General features: G+C 35.4%; 1 protein-coding gene and 1 long non-coding RNA gene across 3 annotated transcripts in view; one reads left to right on the top strand and one right to left on the bottom strand.

Moving 5' to 3' along the window:
- The window catches only part of LOC120633528 (tyrosine-protein kinase Src42A), a 102,003-nt gene extending 96,300 nt beyond the window's left edge, over window positions 1-5,703 (top strand). For both annotated transcript variants that reach the window (XM_039903761.1, XM_039903759.1), the window contains exons 6-8: window positions 727-883; window positions 3,272-3,525; window positions 5,602-5,703. In XM_039903761.1, coding sequence (XP_039759695.1) covers window positions 727-883; window positions 3,272-3,480 — 366 coding nt within the window. In that variant the 3' untranslated portion in view covers window positions 3,481-3,525; window positions 5,602-5,703. The remainder of the gene's footprint in view (window positions 1-726; window positions 884-3,271; window positions 3,526-5,601) is intronic.
- Window positions 5,704-12,208: 6,505 nt separating this feature from the next.
- Window positions 12,209-17,286, bottom strand: LOC120633219. The gene is made up of 3 exons (XR_005659192.1): window positions 17,248-17,286; window positions 15,648-15,855; window positions 12,209-12,457 (listed from the first exon to the last, which is right to left on the bottom strand). It is a non-coding gene; the product is annotated as an uncharacterized LOC120633219 (long non-coding RNA).
- Between the last annotated feature and the right edge of the window lie 1,247 nt (window positions 17,287-18,533).

Here is an 18,533-nt window from a genome sequence, read left to right as displayed (position 1 = left end):
GTAGACTTATGCAAAAAAAACGGCTAAGTGCGAAGCGGACTCGAGCACGATCCATTATTTATAAAAATGGCAAAAAAATCATGACTGTTGAATGGTAACACCCTCTTAAATATTAATTTTATTCTATTTTTTAGTGTTTTATTTTGTGGCTACATAAATAATCTGTGAAAATTTTAACTGTCCAACCATGACAGGTCGTTAGGTACAGCCTGATGACAGGCGAACAGACGGACGTTCGAACAGCGAAGTCGGACGGATAGGGTCCCGTTTAACCCTTTTTGTACATTACCCTAACAAGATTTTCACAATCTAGCATTTGTATTATTCCACTACAAGTTAGCCCTTGACTGCGATCTCGCCTGGTAAGTGATGATCCAGTCTAAGATGGTAGCGGGCTAACCTGTCTGTTAGGGAGTACGTAGTCATACCCCGGTTTCTACGCGACATCGCACCGGAACACTAAATCGTTTAACGGCACGTCTTTGTCGATAGGGTGGTCATCATAAATATGACTAGTCACGGCCTATGCCTCCCAAACAAAACGAAGATCAAACGTTGAAATAAAAAACAATCTTCAGCTTTATTTTTAGTATTAAATTCAGATTACTATACATAGATGAATGGGTCATTTCGAAGCTATAAAATTCACTTCTAAATTTTTAAGAAATTCCTCTTAATAACAACTTTTGAACTTGTCTGATTGTTTTGTGTTTTTTTTGTCTTCAGGAAGATGAATACGAGGCACGCGTCGGAGCCCGGTTCCCCATCAAGTGGACGGCTCCCGAAGCAGCCAACTATAGCAAATTCTCCATCAAATCTGACGTCTGGTCCTTCGGCATCCTTCTTACCGAGCTCGTCACATACGGTCGCATACCTTATCCAGGTAATCACATATTTGTAACATAACATTATAATGACGGCCGATTGGCGCAGTGGGCAGTATCCCTGCTTTCTGAGTCCAAGCCCACGGGTTCAATTCCCACTACTGGACAATGTTTGTGTGATGAACGTGAATGATTTTCAGTGTAAGTATTTATGTAGGTATATTTATTCATAAAATTATTCATCAGTTATCTTGTACCCATAACACAAGCTACGCCTATTTTCGCACTAGATTGCGATGTGTGTGTGTATTGTCGTACATTTATTTATATTTATAAAAAAATGCAGTGATAGTACAGTTGTTAGAGCTTAGGCCTCCATTTCGGGGTGACATAGTTCAATTCCCAGAGCTCGCACCAAAAACTATTCCATGTGCGTTTTTAATTTAAGGAATGGAAAATATCACTTGTTTTAATGGTGAAGGAAAACATCGTGAGAAAACCTGAATTCTAGAGAGTGCCCCATAACGTTCCCAAAGGTGTGTAAAGTCTTGGCCAGCGTGGTTGAGGGCCTGAGCCCTCCTCATTTTGATAAGAGACCCGCGTTCTGTAGTGGGCCACTATTGGGTTGACGATGATGACTATAAACTAAAAATTGTGTACAGATTAATATCTATTGTGGACATTGTTCTAAAACTAAAGCTATTTAAAAATCGCTTAGGTATGCTTTTGTTAGGGACATGTAAATGCTATTAAAGTAACCATTTGTAGCTCCATCATGAAACCATTGATAAAACATCATTTGTTTTTATACTATCTACTTAGCCATTCATAAGTCAAAATAGTTTTAGCATCTAAATATCACTACGTTATTATAAGAGAGCAGATCCCGTCCACAAACTGTTTTACAGTTTGACGGTATTTTTGTAAAATATCTGACTGTAGTAAAAGTAACTGAAAAAAAAATAACAAAGTAGTGTGGAGAAAAAGTGATGGGATATATGTATATATATATATATATATATATAAAGAAATAAAATTTATGACGCTGGTTTTTCATTACGGACTTGCTGAACAAATCGGATATTATCGTGTTGTCTTTTTTCTTTTACTCCTACAAACTGTTGTTTATTGTAATACAATGTACATAATTCACGTGAAATCTGGCTCTCGACTACACAAAGCTCAAAACGTTGCATTTCGATGAAAACAAGTCGGAACAATACAAACTCGTACAAAACAAAAGGATACTACGGCCATTGTTCATAAATGTTGTCAATCTTAACCGAAAATGAGATTTTGCAAGGTTTTACAAACTGTGGTGGTAACGTTATTTTTGACGAGGTTCGTAATAAATGTAAAACCTGACCGGTAAAATAAATAAACTCGCCATATTTCGGCTGAAAATGGAACTATTTTCTTCTATACACCCATACACCTATGTGGCGCCACCAGACCAGATTTTTTATTTTCGTGATCAGTCTTTAATATAGGTTATAACAACTATCTGCGTCGACACACTGCTGGATACTTTGCTGTTTTTTTTCCACTCGCACCGATTTTGAACCGTGTATATCCAACAACTTGCTTTAAAACAACTTACTCGTACCTTCCGCGCCAAAATTACCAGCCTTTGATTTGTATAAATGAGTAAAATTTTGTCACGAAATTGTTTTCGGACCGTGTTATATGTATTTATTTAACCTCAAAAATACCCTCTAAAGCCAACCGCAATAACCGTTTCCATTCCGTACTTGTGTGATATGCCGTGTATTACCATTCTAAAGAAGCAGTATCTTTAAATAAATACATATAACTACGACAATACACACATCGCCATCTAGCCCCAAAGTAAACGTAGCTTATGTTATGGGTACTAAGATCACTGGACTGATGAATATTTGTAAGAAGAATACATACAGACATACTTGTTATGTACATATAAAAATCCAGACACTGAAAACATTCATGTTCATCTCAGTAACATTTTCCAGTTGTGGGAATCGAACCTCTGCTTTGGACTCAGAAAGCAGTTATATTTATTTGATGCCTGACACTAGGGGGAAGACACCTACAATTTGTTACGTCGTAAATTTACACCTTATGCTCTCTCTCATACCTTTATCTTCTCTCTACTACCCTGTACCCTATAGGTAAAATAATTATAAGTCATTTTACTATCGAATCTATATATTTTTTACTTTTAGACTTTAGACTCTTATATTTCTTCTTCTTCTGTTAAGTGTTATGTTCACTTGCTTTAACGGTGAAGGAAAACATCGAAAGGAAACCTGCACGCCTTAGAGTTCTTTATAATGCTCTCGATAGCGTGTGAAGTCTAAACCTACTCTGACTACGGCCTTAAACCCTTCTCAATCTGAGATGACACCCGTGCTCCGTAGTGGGTTAATGATGACGATGATAGTAAAGTTGTACGTGTATTGTTGCAGGCATGTCAAACGCGGAGGTCCTGCACCAAGTGGAGCACGGCTATCGCATGCCGTGTCCGCCCAACTGCCCCGCGGCGCTTTACGAGATCATGCTTGAGTGCTGGCACAAGGACGCGCTCAAGCGGCCAACCTTCGAGACGCTGCAGTGGAAGCTCGAGGACTTCTTCACCATGGACAACTCCGAGTACAAGGAGGCCTCGGCCTACTGAGCCCGGCCCTCCCTGCCGCCCCACCGACACGCACACAAGCAACACGTAAGCACACCATCTTTATTTCATCATATTAACGTCCACTTTTGGACGTGATAATCCTTTTTTTGACATGCCCCCACGATCTTGGGTCCATCTACCGCACACAGGTACCATGTGAGAATATCATCTCTATTTGAGCAAACGAAGATTCACTGCTACATATACGCCTTTTATAGGGATTTTGGCACTCCTGGTTATTGTGCCGCTTCTGTCCATCAAAAGCACACAAACGTCATTAGCATATTAACAGATACAAGTCACCTGATGGGAATAGAAATTTGTAGAGATTTCCGCAAACGACGGTCTTGAGCTGCTTGTGTCCACTTCATATCGTCTGGCTAGCTGATATAAGGTCTATAATTGTATTCGCAAACCATATCTACTCAACCCCATCCCGTCCTATACTAGTGGCACAAAAATATTGCAAAGTTGGCTTTATCATAAAGCTCACATTATTATCATTTTATTTCAGCCAAACGATTCGATTCAATTCAATTCGCAAATGTTGTATACATGTAGACCTATCACAGGCACTATATGTCTATGTTCTGCGAAGGCATAAAACGCTGTTTAATCCGGTGCAACGTCACCACTTCAGACCCTCGGACCCCCAATGTCCTGCAGCCCTTCATATGCCCGGCCTTTTGCCACTATACTTCGCACTTTCTACTGATCTCTTCATTTCTAATTTGATCACATAGAGATACTACGAGCATAACTTACTCGCTTTGCCAATCTCCTTCGAGCGTTTCATAGCTTGTTAGCGATCATGATAAAATCTTGATTTTAGAAAAATTACACGTGGATCATTATCTCCTTCTTGGACTACATTATTCTACTATTTTATGTTACCTTGAAATCTTCTTCTGTACAATGTCTTAACATATCTTATATTTATGATTCTGAGTACGGTAAAGTCGCGAAACCTATTAACACTTGGTTACTCTGTCGCCCCATAACATTGTCCCGTATATGGTAGCCTATTCCTAACCTCACTTGGGGGTAATAACTTACTCTAATGGCTCATTAACACGACTGGCTCATGACAACTGCGCCATCTTGAATAACTATGACGTCACATTAGGAAGTTATATAGATAATTTTTAAAGGCAGCCTTATCAACTCTAAGTTGGCTTAAAATGATCACTTGAGACTTAAAGTGATATTTTTAATCCAACTTAAGTATAAAGAAGCTAGCATTTAAATGAGTAGTGGATGGTGCACAAAGTACAATAATATATACACATATTTAAAAAATATTCAAAAGAGGCTAGAATTTTTGTTTTTGTGAACTGGATCGATTATAATTATTTTTTTTTGCCAATAGAAAGTTAAATCAACTAGTAAGGAAATTGCACTAATTCAAGCCAAAGTAGCAAAATTATACCTACAAAAATCATTATTCGGCGTGCGCTGAGAACCTATTGATGACTGATTAAAAAAATGTACTTGTGTTAGTTTTGATTCCATCAGAATATCGGGATGGAAAGCACCAGCCGTGTACCTATCAAGTATTTAATTTAAATACTTGGTAACTTGAATCGAAACTAACAATGGTGAAACAGGGCAGGCAGGAGACACAAATTGTATCCTCTGACAGGGTATATAATTAACGTGTCCACCTGCGAAAGCACGGGAACACCGGAATAGGAGAAGTTTATCCCCGTTTATTATTAATATTATTGACTATGCTAGTCGTGTTGTGAAATTGCCAACATTAATACTTCCATTGTCATTATAACCATTATATCATCCAAATGGCTGATACTATTATGACACTCTGCTCTGCTTCACCTCGTGTGATCAACCCACGTTAGTGTTTTAATACCACTTATACAACAGTTGCATAAATAGTTATAATAGGCTATAAAAAAAAAAACTTTATTTTCAGAAAGATTTCAAAAATCAATTGCTTGTGGTCTCCACACTAGGTAGCCTGTATCGTGACCATGAAAGACTTCTCTTTTAGATTAACATAGGACTAGGAGACTTCCTTTTATGATCTAAAATGCTGATGCAATGCTGATGCAGAGGCTGATGATAAAGACGATTAGCTAAATGTAACACATTTGTTTGTAGACCCCCGGCCTCTATCACATGCCGCCTGAGCTGCATATGCTGCACAGCAGCGCGTCGATGCAACATCTACAGATGCACCACGCGCTGCACGCGCACGGGCACGCCACGCACGGGCACGCCGCGCACGGGCACGCCGCGCACGGGCACGTCGCGCACGGGCACGCGCACGGGCCGCTGCCGCACGCCGCAACGCTCAGCCAATTGCAGCAGGCGAGTCTGGGGCCGCTGTGCCATCGCCACAACGCGCATACACTCTACCGTGCTCCTTAAACCGCGGACAGGACATCAGTAAAAAGACATTTATACACATAACTAAACTCGATTTAACTTTAGGCGACGTAGTTAAGCAAAATGGAAACGCAAAAACATTGAGTTACCTCTGAGATTTGAAATGCGTGTTTGTATCCTCATTGGTGGCTACCTTCATGAAGCTTAAAAAATAATCTCATAGTTTAATTATGACTTGAAAGTCATAAAAAACGTTGCTTGAGCCACATTCGAGTACCAATTAAACCATATATTATTAAACAAAGAGCAACGAAAAATTCATTCTCGTTATGTTGGCTTCTTTTTAGTAATAATAACAATCCGAGCTGTTATATCTCAATCTAGCTCAATACTAATATGGAATAATAAGAAGGAACCCTTTTGTTTAACTTCGTCCAATCTATTCCATCCTTCCGCATTTAACAGTATGAAAGGTTTATTTTACAACTGTGAATGTATGTAAAAGTTTTGTGTATAAATGGATTTACAGCAATATGACTAGCGAACAAAACTTTAGGACTCGAATCACATTATAGTCAGTTATTTTATTTCTAAAAGCTGTTAATATTTTTCATAAATCGGTCTCGGATTTTTATTGACACACCCTTATTTACAGCTATTTGGTATTACTGTGAGACTTCATAGTTATATTCGTAAATACGGGCGTGAAATTAGATTTGAAGGTGGTTTTTAAGAGTATAATGTGAATTGTATGTCCACTTGATAAATTCCATGGTGAAATTTTGCATCTCAATTATAACATAATAAATATCATCTATGCTTTTATGACCTAATTCTTGAGGAATTTCAATCTATTTTAATAACATATACAATTTGTATGGATGGAATTATTATCAGTAGTAGTACGCGGACGAGGTCTACTTATTCGATCGCTAAAAAAATTATATGGAATCGTAAGTAGCGCAATCTAGTTACAAAATTGGGAAACAGTTTTGAAACTAGATTAGACACGCGCTTATATATATTTTAATCAATATTCGAGAAATTTATCAAGGTTCAATGTATTGCTTGAGTCATATTGCTTCGCGTAGCACGTCACACCACATCGCCCCATTAACTTTCCCACTTACCCTACATGTAACATCGTATCACATTCACTGCATTTCCATATAGTCGCGATTTCACACACAAATAGGAGATTTTAATACTTGTTAGTGTTACAAGGTTTTCTTTACAGGAATTATAGAAATTTCTTTATAAGTATATGAATTAGTTAAGGCAATTTTCATCCTATTACCTATACATTGACATCACGATCTTACTTGGCCGGAGGCTGAGATCTATAGAGCGTATTTTGACTTTGATAAAATTAATGTTAGTGTTACAACAAGACGGACCCATCAAGCCGGGAGTCCGTCATGCCTTACCGCGTGATAGACTTATATAACGCTAAAAAATGGGCCCCTAGCTGGATTACTTCCTACACTCGTGACTTATTGCAATCCGGCCAATTAAGACCGCTTACTGTACTTTAGTTAATACGTATAACTTAAAACAACAACTTATGCCACGAAATTGTTTCCTGCGCACCGAATAGTGCTGTCTCGCTCGCACTTGTTATATTAATGATCAATACAGTAAGCAAGCGGCTGTATAACAAGGAGCTAGTGATTTATATTCCCTGTATTCGTTGCGCAGACTACATCATAAAACATGTTCATTTAGTAAACTTTAGAATAAAAACGCGACGTTATCTTTCATAACTCAAAAAAATTACAAGAAAAATGTATACTCGATGTAATGTTAGAATATTAATTATGTGGCAATGTGACACGCAATCTTATATTTTCAATGTTTCTTCTTCTCGTATATAATTTTTAAGCGATAAAAAAAACATCGAGCCTTTTAAAAAATGACGCTTTCAAATACGCTTACTTTTAAATTATTGAGATTGTTCTGTCTATTATATTTGTACGCACCATATTTTTTACTCAATCCTAAACTAAACTGACAGGTGTTATAGTAGTTCGCTGTGGATAAAGATGGCGATACTTTAAAACTCTCACTCAATTTAGATAGATTTAAGCCGTTACTGCCGTTCTTAAGCTATAACGTTATCTTTATTTCAACTTATGTGAATAATAGTTTGAATATCTATTTAACTATCAAAAACTAGGTCTAATACAGCAATTTCAAATACCGAACAAAGTTCACTTGCAATTAAAAATAAACATTGGTATAGCTAAGTACGGTAGATTATACTCCTCTTTCTAGGGTACGGGTAAAATAACTAATGAATAATTTGATTGCGTGTGCGATGCTCACATGTAACCTACCATTAATGTTGACATTTATGTAACGCGGATTTGACACTTTATACCCCAATGTTGATGTAGCTGATAACATTTTGAATACGGCTAACATCGATTCAAGGGAAATAAAATTGTAAAAAGACGAAAAAATCCGTCTATCGATATATGTAATAACGAATATACGATAATTTTTAAGTAAAGTTACTATAATAGTAAATATTTGTCTCTAGGCAAGGAATTGTTGTCGCAAGTCGTTTGCACTCTGTGACCATTTCTCATTGCCGTTTACACAATTTTATTACTCTTCGATATCGATAGTAAGTTTATTTAGACTGCCTACAATTTTTCTAAATGTATTTAGCGTACGGATAGGTTAACTTACAGTTCTTATATCGAATAAGTCGTTGATGGACGCTTGCCGTAAAGAAGATTCATTTATTATTAGACATTACTAAGTACCAGTATTGGCAATAATGATTAAAAGTTGTGCCACTTTTCAGCCATCGGCTTATTACGAATTGAGTTTTAATATCCTGGCTTTTTGACAGCGAAATAGTAGTTTTAGTTGAGGCTAGATTCTGTTTTGTGTCTGAATAGCTTCGAATTAGTTCGGGCCAATAAGTTTTGGGGACGCGAGGGCGCTGTGGGGTGCGATTGCGAGCGCGGGACGAGCGGGGTACGGGGACGCGGGACGCGCGGTGCCGCAAATGTGTGTGTGATTAGGAGGAAATTTAGGTTCGGCAGGGATTTTTATTACTCATGCGTATCGCATGACATACTTAAGGATTTATGTTCGAAGAGACGCATTATCTATCGGATTAGGTATTTTTCACCTTCATGTACCATGTTTAAAGTAGATTAACGATATTGGTGATAGATGCCAAATAATCCTATTAAAGAACTGAATTTTATATAAATACATATTAACTGTTCTGAGGGTATTTAGACTTAGGGATTTTATTTATGTAATTTATACCCGTTTAGCTGTTTCGGTTCGTTTCGGTCCAGGAGCGTTTTATTTATATACATTATGATTACGGTATTCATATTTTCTTTAGTCGTGTGCTCTGTTTTAGTTCCCTACGTACTTTATTAACGTAATTATGATCCTCGTGTAGTCATATATAGTATCAATTGTAACGCAATACGTATCCTCGATTGATATTTTATTTGTGCCAAGACTTTTAGTTTAAGGGAAAGTTTAATGTTGCCACAAATAATCTAACTGTTTTATTTTGAAGACACGAAGTAATATTATCTTATTTATAAATTGACATGAATTGGCCTAAGGAATACATATTTTTGAATATCGCGTAGTTTTTGTATCCTAACACTTTTAGGTTTAAAATGTATTTTAGCTTTGTTGGTACATGTAAAATACCAACATCGTTTTACTCATTCGTTAAAATTGCACTGTATTAAAAATGTGCAATATTTATTGAATTATTATTATACCCCGGTGCTTAGTATTTACTTACTTATTAACGGGAAAACTTTCTACGGCATTTCCTGGGACATTATTTCCATCCTCAGAACAATTAAACGCAATTAGTTAGTATCTCTACTTAAGGTTTTTTAATTCTATTCCAATTTTTTTGTAACACTGCAAACTTGCAAAATTGTATTATTTGTGAATTTCTCTCGAACTACGTGTAAATAAAATATAACAGAATGTAGTTTTGCTTATTAAAGTTATGAATGTTGTAGAATGTTGATGTTGGAACAGAGTACTGCTGACACAAAAGTCCACTTTCTCGACCATTCCAATAGGATCCCGATAATTTTAACGATTCAAATTTGTAACAAAATGGGTTTAGTGTTATGACTCACGAATATTATTAAGACAGAGAAATATGGCGCACAAAAATAGTAGTTTTCTAATTACGTATTTGATTAAGGTGCCTCGAAAAAATTCTATACATTTTTACGTCACAAAATTGAATTCAGTTCATAATGTCTTTCGCATTTATTGCACGTAAGCGAAAATCACAAAGAAATAAATGTAAAATACAATAGATATTTTGATTCGATTAAATGTTAAATATTTTTGAAACTATAGATAGTAGTTTAGAAATGTACTTGTATGTGACTTTAACAGATGTTTGCTTTGTAATAACACTATAATTAATATATTTTTCTGGGAAAATTCGCTTGCGTGTTGAAAATTATGCACCACTCTAAACTCCAGTTTTTCTAGCTTGTCTTATAATAAAATCTTTTACTTACTTTTTGGTGTAAAGTATTATTTAAAAATATATAAAAAACATGTGCGACAAAAAAAATAAAAACTAACAATGTTAATTATGTAGTGTGTTTTTAATATTTTCTTTACAATGTGAAAATAAACTTTCCACAAAAAGTAACAAGTAAAAGTGTTAAATTATAAGACAAGTAAGAAAAATTTACTTTATGTATTGATACTCGTTGAAGGAATGGAATTGTAAGGCAAGACTACCGCATAAGTTTTTTATTTTAATTAATAAGTTTTACTCCTGTCACGTTACTTGATTTTAGAAATCGGATCCCAAAACGATTAACTAATCTGTATTATTTGAATAATTTATTAAGATTTTTTTAAGTTATATACAGCTGTATAAAAACGCTTCGCTTTGTGGCAGTGGCTTAGTTCGCTATCTACAAGGAAATAATAGGATGTATTCGTATTTTATAATTTAGTTAGCCAATATTAAGTATATTGCATATAGGAAATGGCGCCATCACAATTATTACGGGAGCGATAAGTGAAGAGTATAGGATAAGGTTATGCGAATGATGAGTGTTAGATATTACTAATATAAATATTGCTGTTACACGGAATCGCGTGGTTTACAGCAGTGGAATTTGACTCATCAGCGATTGGTTTAAATCGTATAGAGCGACTGATGTTACTTGATACTGTTCGATGTGAACTAAGGTCTTATTACCTCCGAGTATCAATTAAATCTTATTTTAAGTTTTCCTTCAACTGATATTACACTGTCGATGGTGATAGTTGCGCTATTTAACTCAATTCCTTCATTATCTCATATTATTTTTTATTATTATTATTCTTTCGATTGTAATCGATCAGCAGTGTAATATTAGCGATGATTATTATTATTATATCACTTATTTGTAAAGATTTTTTTAACACAATAATAAATATAAATGTGAAATATATTTTGTTTTATTATATCTACCCTTAACCCCAGATAGTTTGCGTCAACAACATAATGCAACGGTTCATTTTTACCAGCAAAAGAAAATTTATTCTTTTTCATCAAGATAGAGCCATAACACGAACAAAAACTTCTAAACTAAATAGTATAGATTTATGGACTTACGAATAGTATGGATAGTATGGATATTATGCGCACTTTCAATTGTCAAAGTCTGAGGGCTCATTTCGGTAATTTAATTGATTCAATTGTACAAATTTTCAAACCACAGCAAGTAAACCATCCACTTAACAATTATTAATTTCAAAGTCAACATCTCCTGAGGTTGCGCCGGTTTCGGAGTGAAACATGCGTACATTGCTACAACTTGCGTGGGTCCGATTCCCACAGCTGGAAAAATGTTTGTGCGATGAACGTGAATGTTTTTCAGTGTCTGGGTGTATTAAGCTTAATTTTCATAAGTTAATGATGCCCAACGCATATACCGTTTTCGGTCGTAAATAAAACAACAATTGCATCAAACTTACGAAACTATATTTCTCAACCTATCGCATACACACTTGATTCTGCTTTTGTATTCACTGAGTACGTTCTCCTTCACTTGACACAGCTGTTCTACGTTCGATTCAATTTTTCCGATGAGATTATCAACATCGAAATCGAATTTCGTCTTTTTGCTAACTGGCTCTTCGTCACTTTCTTCAAACAAAGAGTCTATATCACCTAGATCGAAATTACTTTTAGTTTTCCTTAATGCATCTATATTATCATTAAATTCCATTTCTTGTACATCAGTATCAGTCTCCATACATTTATGTATAAACTTATTATCGCCAACTAAATCCAACTGTTTATGCCATTCTTCTATATCTAAATATTCATTTTTGTATTCAACATACTTTTCCCACGTATCTTTTGTATCTTTGAGAACTGGTATAATCAATTTACCGATATCATCATCTGATATTATGATATTGAATATCTGGTGTTTAATATTATCACTTTCATCTAGCATTTTAGATATAAGGGTGTTTTTAGTTTAATCAACGCATTGGTTTTTTATAAGAAAAATAGTTAATTTGCAAAATAATTTAAATAAAAAATATAAAAAGTACTAATATTACCAATGAGTAGAATATTTGAGATTATATTTAGTATCTGGAACAATAATAGGATATTAGTAAATTAGTAGACAGTAGTAGTATTCTTTATTGTCAGAGCTCGCCCTGGGAACTACTACTACCATGCTTATTTCTGCCACCAATCGTATAATTTTGTCCTTCCTACATCTAGGTTGAAAGCTGAATGTATGCAAAACATCGCCAGGATAGTTTTACCTGTGCAGCAATACATAGGGTAACAAAGATAACAAGCAATTTTAAAATCCCCCGGACACATTAACCTGAGACATTTTTCTTCCCAGGGAAAAAATAAAATTTTATCTTCTCCCTCACGTGGGTAAGTAACGGCATTCTGAAGCCATTAATAAATAGATACGACTCTCTAATTTACAAGCTATTTATTAAACACCACGTAGGGCTTCTAATTTGTTATAAACTATTTCGTACATTTAATATTAATAACTCATGTATTTTTTTTATTAGGTTTTGGATTATTACTGTTTTTTATTATCCTGTTATATAATAGTGTAGATGGGTCATAGTTACCAAAAAAATTATTAATATTATAGCTTCATCAACTCTCCTAGCATTGGCGCACAAGTGGAAATAATGTCCAAATATTAAACGGGAGTAAACTTCTCCCATACCCTGTTGCCGTGCTATAAGAAGGTGGAGAAGGAAATTTGTATCCCTTATCAGTAGATACATCAGGGGATAAAATTTTTGTCTCCTGCCTTTGCTAGACCCGGCCAGAGATAAATCCCAAGACGACCTATTTGTAGAACTAGAGCGCTCACCACAGTGCCAGGGGGGTCGACGCAAATGATTATTTCCTCAAACCAAAAACAAAATACCTTCATTTTAACACCGCCGATATATAATAATCGAACCCACGGCTTTTATTTATTTTTTTTAATTTTTACTACACTACAAGTTAGCTTCAAATTCAAAATTTGTTTATTCATGTAGGCCTATCACAGGCACTTATGAAGCGTTCATACATATTTGTTTACATAATTGTAACGGGATGGTGATAACTTCGTTCGCCAACTTAAATCTAAAGCTACGAGGGTTCCAAACGCGCCCTGGTCTAAGAAGAGCCCACAACAAACTTAGCCGGGTAAATTTATTTTTTTGTTATCACCATCTTCCAGTAAATTTATATTAAGCTATGAAGCTAGAGCAATTCACACCCAAAGCTTTTTTATCGTTTAAATAATCCTTAATATTATCATAGGATTTTTCTGTAAACTTACGTTTTATATAAACTTTGAACTTATTGAGAGACATCTCAAAGATTTTATTTGTTAATTTGTTATAAAATAATATACAATTGCCCTTGAATGAATTTGCAATTTTGTGTAGCCTAGTAAACTGCACAACGAGTTTATTTTTGCTTCTAATATTTATATTATTACAGTGCATTTTCTTTTTAAATTTTGATATATTTTTATGGACATAAATTAAATTTTCATATATGTACTGACTATGCACCGTCATTATTTCAACTTCTTTAAATTTATCCCTTAACGACTCTCTTGGGCCCATTTTATATATCGCACGAACAGCCCTTTTCTGCAGGACGAAAATAGAATCTATATCAGCCCCATAATAAAATGCCATAGGACATAATGCTGTGAAAATAACTAAAATACACAAGCCTAGCAGTTTGTATGTTTGTCATATGACGAATCTTTCTTACCGCGTATGCTGCAGAACCAAGTCTGTTCGCTAAATTACCATTGAAGCTTAGCATCTAAAGTTTTTCCTAAAAAGATTGTCGTATCCACCAAATCCAACTCCTCATTATTAAGTTGTACAATGGTTTTTACTTGTTTAACATTCGGAAGTGTGAATTTAATACTCTTCGTTTTTTTTTCCGTTACGAGCTAAGTTATTAGCCTCAAACCATTGTACTACTTTAGCGAGACATATGTTTACATAGTCAAGATTTTTTTCACGACGTTTAATTTTAAACATCAATGATGTATCATCAGCAAACAATACTATCCCGTGATTGTCCTCAGCTAGGCAAGGAAGATCATTCATGTAAATGAGGAATAGGAAAGGTCCTAATATAGATCACTGGTGGACACCAATTTTCACAAATGACCCGTTAGACCGCTTTCCGTTCACGTCAACTTTTTGAATTCTATCATTAAGATAGGAATTCATTAAATCTAGAGCTATGCCTCGAATTCCATAGCGGTGTAGTTTCCTGATTAATGTTTCATGTTGTACACAATCGAAAGCCTTGGACAAGTCACAGAAGACTCCAAGTGCGTCCCGTGACTTCTCCCAGGCTTCAAATATATTTTTTACTAACTAAACACATCTCATCGGTTGTTGAGCGACCCCGTGTAAAACCAAAATGCTGCCCGTGCCCCCAAATAAATCGTTCTTATTAAGTGAAGTAATTGATTTAATACAAGTTTTTCAAAGATTTTACTGAGAGTAGGTAGTACAGATATTGGTCTAAAGTTAGAGGTGTCGGTAGTACTACCCGATTTGAACAACGGAACTAGTTTACTATGTTTCATTAAATCAGGAAACACACCACAGTGCAATTATATCAATCATAGACTTTACAACGTTAACGGAAATGCCCCAAAAGTCATTTGTTTTCTTATTATTTAATAATTTAAATGCCTTAATAACGTCTGAGCTGCTAACGTCTGAACTTAAAAGTATCGTTACATTCAGGCACATTAAACTTCAACAAAGAGAGAGCGGTGTCCGGTGATGATTTCAATGATTTTGTTGTGGAGACAGGAATGTTGGTGAAGAACGTTTCAAAAGCAGTTGCACTATAATCACACCTGATAGTAAGTGATGATGCAGTCTAGAAGATGGTAGCGGGCTAACCTATTGGGGAGTATGGCAGTTATATTTAATCTATACGCCTTAACGGTTTCTACGCGACATCATACCGGAACACTAAATCGCTTGGCAACACGTCTTTGTTCTTGTAACTAGCCACGGCCGAAGCCTCCCACCAGATAAACAGAAAATTGGGAAATAATGAATTCCCAAATCACCCCTACCAGGAATCGAACTCGAGATCTCCAACTGAAAATCACAACGATCATCGATGCGCCGGGAAATCATAAAATTCAAGTAAGGCTTCTCAAACCTTAGTCGAACATATCTCATCTTCTGACCTCATCTCATCTTAGTCTTATACATATGTTGCATAAACCAAAGAGATAGTCAAAATAAATACTTACATTTATTAAAATTGTTTTTCGCTTTAACTTCTCCATACAACAATCAGTTAGAGAAGCCAAACCTTCTAAATACCTAAAAAAACCATACAGACTGTTGTGTACTACCACAAATAAGACAAACTTTAAGCAACGCTTTAAGCAGAAAATCTTCTATTCTTGAATTCAATTCCATAAATCGACATGTTGATGCCAATTTTTAATTTTTAATCTGTAATATTAAAATATGTATGAATATATATATTGAATCGGTGATAAACCAGTGGGTAGGACATCGACTTCACTTACGGGGGGCCGAGTTCGAATCCTAGCACAAACCTCCAACTTTTCTAAGTTATGTGCGTTTTAAGCAATTAAAATATCGTGAGGAAACCTTCATGCCTCAGAGTTATCCATAATGTTCTCACAGGTATGTCATATCCTAGCTACTGCACCTAAATGAACAATTTTAATAGATATATATATGAAAAGCAACATAAAATCTGAGAATATTTTATGTTGCTTTTCATATTTGTCTAAACATATTAGTTTTGTCTAGTAAAATCAAACAATTTTAAGTCCTTGTTATCTGTAGACAGGAAACCTAATTCAAAACCACAATTAACTTATTTAATTAACCAAAATTAAATAAGTTAAAGTTAATAACAATTTGTAAATAAACAAAGCAAACTTAGTTCATTTATATGTGGTAATTAGCGAAATCTCAAGATGTATGTAAGCAAAATATCTCTATAAACTACAACAAAATTTGGCCTAGGAAGGGCTGAAGTTATTTCTAATTTAGAATGATATGCTTCACTAACTCCTTTACGTTTTGGCAAGACAAGGAGCAGCAGAAGCAATGAAGGTGAGCATTAACAATTAAATAGATCAAAAGGAGGCCCCTAACATCTACGCCATAGTCTAGTCTTAGTAGCTGCTCTGAACTTTTAGCTCTGCCACAAAATGCACCCTCATGGTGAACCCATGTAATGCTAGGAGGTTTGTATCTCTTGACAACTAAACTCCAGCACACATAAGCAAAGTGGCAAGACCATATAAGTCTCCAAGACAACAACAGCCATAGTTGTCCAGTCTGCTTATGCCAGGCCATATGTCTGAAATAATTGCTTTACAAAGTTATAAACATAACCCTATACATATATGTTGTAAGGTATTGATTTGTTACAATCAATGCTCCTCCAAGTATGGCCCCGCACCCGATATTTCGTTTGTATAAATGCGTTATCTCTCAAGAATATATATTTCTTGTTTTAATTAAATTGTAATAAACACAAAAAAATAAACATGGGATTTACGAAATGGAAATGAGTGTTTTTTTTTTTTTTTTATGGCTTGCGTTTGTACCAATTGGGTACGATTTACTTCGCCAATGTCACGTGGTATGGAGGAGACACGCTTTTGAGAATGATCGGTGAAATATGAGGAAGACCAAATTTTAATCTTGACGCATTTAAATAAGTAGCAGATTTTTTTTTTTTTTTCTCCTTTATGAGTTAATTTCCAACAGAAAAACAGATAATTAGAATGTTAGTCGGTTGGAGATAGGAAGGTTCTTACATATATATTTACAACTTAATATTATTACACTTAACATATTTACATAGGAATCTACAGAATGGGCTAAACACAGACATTAACAGACACTCAACATTTAGAGGACGAGGAACTTGGACTGGGAGAAATGAGTGCTTTTCAAAATAATGTCAATTGTCAAATTTACGTTGATTGACATCAATGCAATTTGACCAACTTAAAGATGTAAAGTAAAGACTGCTACAGGTACAGCCAGCACCTAATAATTTAACTGAGGAAATGCTTGTATTCTCATTGCAATCCACTTTAGTACCCTAAACTCAAAAATAATAACGTTTCATTGGAAATAATGAAAACTTTAGTCGATTTTGTTAAAATATGAAGTTTAATTAATGAAGATTTAGGGTAGAAAACATTGGAGATTTAATGCCGCGCTAGTGAAAAAGAGGACTTTTACTTCGCAAAAAGCCAAGGTTACAAAGTCGCCTTTTTCTTTAGATCGGCAGTTTAAAAGTTCTAAGTAGGGATAAAACGTATTTATCATACTAGGTTTTAAAACCAGGGCTGAGCTTCAAAGAACGGCGGCCAGGTACGGCAGAAAAATACTTGCAAGGTTGTTGAACTTATTTTTAGTGCGTAGCCGCGTACTAACAATGCAGGGCAGAAACATGAGAGGCGCGTGCGTTGCGGGGCGCGCGACGGCCAACGGTGTATGATAAGAAGGAACATGACTGTGTAAACATTGCTAATTTGTAACTATAGGTAATTGATTCTAATATTCTTTAATTTTTCGACCAGTTTATCTTTACTGCTATAAAAATAAGACACATTATGTAGTATCGCATCTGTATCCTGGTTACAGTACGGTGACCTATTTGGGGAAACCGAGGGTTTTGTCTGTGCAATTATGGACGAAGTCATCAAGACGAGAAACTACCGGAAACACATTATGAAAGATAGCACTCTAGACATATGTCGAGCGTGTCATCGTCCTGGGGAGTCCCTCAGGCATATAGTTTCCGGATGTTCTCATCTTGCTAACGGCGAATACTTGCACAGACATAATCAAGTAGCCAGGATAGTTCATCAACAACTTGCTCTTCGGTTTGGCCTTATCGATTTTGAGATGCCTTACTATAGGTACGACCCGGCGTCAGTTCTTGAAAATAGCAGTGCATTGCTCTACTGGGATCGAACGATTATCACTGACAGGTATATTACAGCTAATAGACCTGATATAGTGCTAGTCGATCGATCAGTGCGCCATGCAATAATTGTTGACATAACTATTCCACATGACGATAATCTGGTGAAAGCTGAAAAGGAAAAAGTATCTAAATACTTGGACCTTGC

The sequence above is a fragment of the Pararge aegeria genome, chromosome 21 (assembly GCF_905163445.1).
Source record: "Pararge aegeria chromosome 21, ilParAegt1.1, whole genome shotgun sequence".
NCBI classification, from domain to species: domain Eukaryota; kingdom Metazoa; phylum Arthropoda; class Insecta; order Lepidoptera; family Nymphalidae; genus Pararge; species Pararge aegeria.
Note: the sequence above shows the minus strand (reverse complement) of the source record. Positions and strands in the feature narration are given on the sequence as shown.